The sequence below is a fragment of the Magnolia sinica genome, chromosome 5, assembly GCF_029962835.1.
Source record: "Magnolia sinica isolate HGM2019 chromosome 5, MsV1, whole genome shotgun sequence".
NCBI lineage: Eukaryota > Viridiplantae > Streptophyta > Magnoliopsida > Magnoliales > Magnoliaceae > Magnolia > Magnolia sinica.
This window is the reverse complement of record NC_080577.1, coordinates 82,914,754-82,921,286: the sequence shown is the minus strand read 5'-3', so window position 1 is coordinate 82,921,286 and position 6,533 is coordinate 82,914,754. Positions and strand designations below refer to the sequence as shown.

Here is a 6,533-nt window from a genome sequence, read left to right as displayed (position 1 = left end):
CAGAACTCCTTAGCCACGAATGAATGAGATGCTCCATAATCAAATAAAATACGAGCAACACAAGCAGAGATAAGAAGAATACCCTCAACTACTCCTCCAGAAGATGATTGCGGGTCCTGCTAGGCTGTGTAGAATTGGCCCTGTGCTGGCAATGTAAGCAAGCCTAAAGACTGCGGATCCTAACCTTGCACTTGCTATGCAGCAATATATACTCGACCCAGGGACTGTGGGGGAGGTACATGTCCCCTCTACTGCTGCCTCTGCTGCTATTTCGACCACTGCGGCGGCCTACCCTACTCCCTCTATTGCTGGGGAGGAGGTATAGGAGGGTGATGCTGGGGTCGTTGCTGCTATTGATGTGGAGGATGGGGTGAGGGCAAGTGTGGTGGCCTCTGCTGCTGCAGGGGATGAGGACACTCACGCCTACGATGCCCAAACTGTTCATAACCATAGCATACGCCAATAAAAGGCCCAGAAGAAGGAGCTTTTGATTGCGATGAGGATGAAGTTGGCTGCGCTGCGTGCTGTCTAAACCCAGAATGACCTCTGTGCCTTTGATGCCGGTGCTGACGGGAACTACCGGAGGGTGCCTTCCTCTTTCGGTCTCCGCTGGAACTCTGCTCTCTAGTCCTCTCAGACAAGGCCCAGTCCTCCTCATAAACCAAGGCCCTATGCACGACCTCATCAAATGTCGTCAACAAATGTCCCACGACGCGACTGTAAAGGGCGGGTGGTAAGCCGCTTACAAAACATTTAGCCTTCCGCTTCTCGTCGTCGTCGAGGTAGGAGGCAAAATGATACAGTGTAACAAATTGGGCCTCATACTGAGACACCGTCATCTCACCCTGCACCAGGGTCTCAAACTCTAGGGCCCTCTTCTCACGAATATGCTCTGGGAAGAACTTCTGGTCAAAATGATCCACGAAGTCCTTCCAGGTCCATACAAAATCTGGTCTGGCCATCCTCGAAACTGACGACCACCAATGATGGGCCTCTCCCTGAAGAAGGAAGACAGCCAAAGGAACTCTCTGCTCACTAGTGCACTGTATGGTGTCAAAAATCTTCTCCACCTCGGTGCGCCATAACTCTGCTGCAGACAGGTCAGGCTCACCCGGAACCGTGGGGGATCATGATGCCTAAAGTCTCGGAGTAGTGCGCGCACTCGCAACTACTGAGACTGCTCAGGCATCTCAGAAACTGGCTGACGGGTCTGAAGAGCAGCAGTGATGACCTGCATCATCTGCTAGAAATGCTCGGCCCTAACCAAAATCATAAAAAATATGGGGGCGACACTGGCCTGAGGCGGAGGCACAGGTGCTACAGGAGCCTCGGGAACAAGTATGGTAGGCTTAGGTGGGGGTAAGGGTGCCATTGGGGGTGGAATCATGACCACAGGTATAGGATCGGGACCAGGGTCTGCAATGGGTGGAGCAGGATGTGCTCAGGCTGTTAGAGTGGAATAAGAACCACGACCATGGGCACCACGACCACGGACGCCACGTCTAGGCGGCATCGTCTATAAAACAACAAGGATGATGGATGCATTGAGATTAGAACCTCGAAGGCTCGAACAGAAACAAGGGATATGCACGCGGGACATGACTTGTCCTAAGCTCGCAGAAGATATGTGATGTCATCCTAAGTTATTCCATAGGTGACTTGTCTGTCTCTGATACCAACAATTGTCACGCCCCAAACTTAGTGACCGGATTCACACGGAACCCGATAGTCAGTTCTAGCCGCAACAGCCTCCGTGGTGCCCCATTCTCGGCTCCTGGTACCCATTCACCAGGTTCCGATCCTGGGATTTCCACAAGGAGGGTTTCCATGACATAAATCCAATCTATATGAGCATACCCAAGATCATAACATAGTAACCACAAAAAATAACCACGGGAAGACATCGCACAAGTCATTAAGAATTTAAACTTTTATACAAGGTACAATGCTCAAAAGGAAATACATAATCCAAAAATAGGCAACCCCAAAAAGGTCCTTGACACACTCCTCGCTCCTCAGCTACTGCGGCTGCCTAGAATCACCTGCACGCATCAATTATGCATAAGCTTATAGAAGGCTTAGAGGGCAGTGTAAGCGTTTGTAATACCAGTGCCGGAAAGAAATATCAGAGAATGCGGAAGCTTGGCATGAGCCATGATCACTATCAATGCAACTAGCTATACCAAGGCTAAGCAATGCAACATGTGAGTACTGGGCGCCATACTAAGGCGATGCATAAGAGGCCTACATAGCTAATGCCATATGCAAAGTGCAAATGTAATCATGCCAGTCCTCATATCTAGTCCACATATCCATATAGTTCCACTCTAGGGAAACCACAGGGGTCAAATACACTGCCAGCCAACTGCTGCTCTCCTAGCCACATAGCCCAACGAGAGTAAGAGACCTCACTATCATCCTGTGGACAGCCAATCACCAGCAAGGCTCGACGGTAGCAGACCCATTCACGAGATGGTCAAACTCAGCCTAGCTATTGGACCTCTCACTCATGCGGGTAAGGCCACACCCCATCTCAACTAACCATGCTACAGTGGGAGATGCGGCCTAATGGTATAAGGTACTCAGTGCTCATGTTTTCCACTCGGTCTCGGTGTTGAGGCATCTCTTGGTACCATGAAGGTTTAGGGACTTTCACCCAAGGACATCCTATGTGCCCTAAATGCTCAAGAGGTATTTTCGGTGTCCAATAACGGCCATCCAAGACGTACCAGTGGAAGCATCGACCCTGATGAAGTAAGGGTGAATAATATCATGCAATGCAATGTTAGATGCATGAATCATGCATATTAATCATGGATCATCCCCAAATATCCGACATGCTCAAGAGGGGAACTCCATCCCTCAGGGAAGCTATCATATAATGCCCAATGACACAACCATGACCATACACACAATGTCAACCAAGCATACAATGATGTACATGGGTCGTGAAGATGAATCTAGACGCGTCATATGGTGATGTACAATGTAGTACACTCCTCCTATCCAAGAAGGGGCCAAGTCCAGGTACTTAGATAATTTCCCTAAGGAATCAACCATTAGTGGGGGCCCAATAGTCTGGGGTAGCCCACAAGACTAAGGAGACAGTGATATGGGCCTAAATAGATGAAACGGGCCTAGCAAGGGTCTATGGTGGGCCTTTAACCACCCATAGAATCCCATGGGCCTACCTTAGGGCCACCAGTGTGGACATCTAACCACAATTGGTCCATAAGAGGTAGCCCATCTCTAATCGATTGTGGGTCAAGGCCCAAGGCCCACACAACAACATAAGAATGGGTAGTCACATCAAGCCACATACATACCATGTTGGTCCTCTAATAAATGGCCCAAGGCCTACCCAAAACATGGGTCCAAGGTCAACACACATAGTCCAACCTATATACAACATTATGGGCCCATAGGGAAAGTTAGGGCCCAACACAAGGGTCACTAATTCCATATATTGTGGTGGGCCTAGTGGGCAGCCCACTATTCAAACCACATGGGCAATGTCATGCTCTAGGTAAGAAGGTGGGGCCTACAACCTGTCCCAAGTATAGAGTTGATTTGGTGGGCAACCAAGGGCCCAACCACTTGTGTAATCTGACCCACTAATTCCAACACAATATCATGGGAAAAAATAGCCCAAGGGTCCATTGGGCCTAACAAAAGGTTCCTGCCCATCTCGGCCTAAAGGTCCAACAATCGATCCACATACATAAACCCTTACTATACTGCATTGCTGAACTGTCCAGAAAATTCTGGATATTTAGCCATTGTTGGCCCAACCCATGGGCCTAAATCATGGGAGGTAGGGTGTGGACCCCATACCATATCAAAGTGGGGTCCACACACTACAAAACCCCTAAAGAAATTTAGAAAAACGATGTTACGCCCTAAACTCGGAAACCGGGCTCACAAAATTTCCGATCGCCGAATCCGGCACTGTTAGCCTCCATAGTACCCCATTCTCGGCTCCCGGCACCCATACATTGGGTTCCGATCCTGAGATCCTACAAGGAAGATTTCAAATATGATTTTGATTCAGTATAATCATAACCATAAGCATAACTAACGAACAATAACCACAAGAACAATATCATAAAATCCACTATGATCAAAAACTTTGAGTACAATGCGTACGAAGGGAAATACAAGATAACGATAATAACGAAAACTCCAGAAACTCGACTGCACGCTCCTACCGCGGTGAAACTATAGCTACGTCCGGGCAGCACCTATACGCATCAATTGTGCATAAGCTTATAGAAAGCTGAGAGGGTGGTGTAAGTGTGTGCGAAGTATGAACGTGCTCAGAATGCAATGTCAGAGTAATGCAGAATCATGCTGATGGGTACATGAATGCAATCAGTCGCACCAAGGCTATGAGGTGCAAGATATGAATGCTAGTGGCCATATCAAGACCATACGATGCGAGATGCAACTCAAGCATGCTAATCCTCATATAAATCCACATATAATATAGCTCATCAAATATCAGTACAGTTCTTATTCTGGATAATCACCGAGGTCTAGTACACTCTACACCAGCTTGCCGCGCCTATCCGAACGCACAACTAGGTGAGTGGAAGAGACCTCACTATTCGCCTACCAATATTGGGCCCGGCTCGTCGATAGCGGACCTATCCCTCAAGCTGGTCAAACTCAACCTAGAAATTGCCCCCTCACTCAGGCGAGTAAGGTCACACCTCTTTTCAACCAACCACAACACAGTGGGAGATGCGCCCTACTGGCAAACGGCTCTCGTACACTCATGTATCCACTTGGTCTCGACGTTGGAGTCATCCTTTGGTACCATCGGGTTTAGAAATTTTTACCCAGGGACATCTATGGCGTCCTGATACTAGAAACAGTATTTTCGGTATCCAACCTGGCCACCCACGATGTGTCTGTGGTGGCCATGGCCCTGATGTCACTAGGGTATATAGTAATCACACTCACACAAATGCAATGTGCATGAGTCAGGCAGTCCAATCATGCATTAATCCTTCACATATCATGCGCTCATGTGGGATGACTCAGCCTATCAGGGAGTCACATAAACCACCTACACTATGGCATATGAAATGGCCAATCACATCTCATAACAAATATACAGATGATGCATATGGGCATGTATCATGATGCTATGCTGTCGTAAACTCAGAATCGGTAACGGTAGCCGGTATCGGCAATTGGCACCAATAATTGGCAACAGTAGCCGGTATCGGCAATTGGCACCGATAATTGGCATCGATAATCGACCTTGACACAAGGCAGCGTCCATAAATGGACGGCCGATGATAGATCAATTCAAATCAATAGGGCCCAAGTGTTTGGGTTAACCCACTAGAGAATGATGAGAATGGGCCTAACAAGGCCTAAGAGAAGGTCACAATGTGGACCTTCAACCATCATTGCCCATTAATGTGGTCATTTAACCAACATTGCTCCCAAGGAGTGGCGCTCATAGGTCCAATCGTATAATGGGTCCACGGTCTCATATAAGGGTCTAATACACATCATCATGGGCCTCGTTTATGGGGCATATACACATCACATTGGGCCTCACTCATGGGCTAATGTATATAGCATTGGGCCGAATCATTTGGGTCGATCAAATGGGCCGATACACATGGGCCAAGTCAATTTGGGTCGATCAAATGGACTAATACAAATGGGCCGAGTCAAATGGGCCAAATCAAATGGGCCAAGTCAATTTGGGCCGATCAAATGGACCGATACAAATGGGCTAAGTCAAATGGGCCAAATCGAATGGGCCAAGTCAATTTAGGCCAATTAAATGGATTGATACAAATGGGCTGAGTCAAATAGGCCCCAAAATACATCAAATCGGGTCTCATAAAGTGGGCCCCGAATACATCAAATCGGATCTCATCAAGTGGGACGCTAATACATTAAATGAGCCATACCAACTACACCCTTCATCCATTGTTAGAGATTATTTTAGAGCTTTATTTTAAAAAAATCATAACCAAAGGATCATTTGGACTATACAACAAATAATAGTGGTGATAAAGATTTCCACCGTTAAATTCCAGTGGGCCGTACCATAGCATTTAATTTCCATCCAATCTGTTCATAAGTTCACAAAGACCAAGTATTAAGAGGATAAACAAGTATTATATTGGTCCAAACTTCTGTTCCCAAAGGGTTTCGATGGTAAACGTCCAAACCCACTATTTTCTGTAGTGTGGTCCACATGATATTAGATCTGTCTTATTTTTTTCCCAAGACCGAGGACGAGCTCACTAAATGGATGGACGGTTTGGATGAGAACAACTGTCAAAGTGGGGTGCTGACCATCCAGTAGATGGACGGTTAGATTCTACCAAGTGAATAGACAGTTTAGATGGAGCACATCCATCATGGTGAAGCCACTGATCGTCTAGCAGATGGATGACCAAATTGCTGCCAACTGGATGGACGGTTGGGATACAGCTCATGCATCAAGGTGGGAATCCACATACGTGGCCCCCCAGAGCTCGTCAAATGGATAGACAACTGGA

General features: G+C 47.2%; 1 protein-coding gene across 1 annotated transcript; it reads right to left on the bottom strand.

The window, feature by feature from the left end:
• Positions 1 to 350: 350 nt before the first annotated feature.
• On the bottom strand, positions 351 to 962 carry LOC131247079 (uncharacterized). Its single transcript, XM_058247521.1, has one exon. It carries the CDS (start codon positions 960 to 962, stop codon positions 351 to 353), a length of 612 nt encoding a protein of 203 aa, XP_058103504.1.
• Positions 963 to 6,533: the final 5,571 nt, after the last annotated feature.

Coding starts and splice junctions, on each gene's coding strand:
- LOC131247079 (XM_058247521.1), bottom strand. CDS start 962: ATGGCCAGACCAGATTTTGTATGGACCTGGAAGGACTTCGTGGATCAT.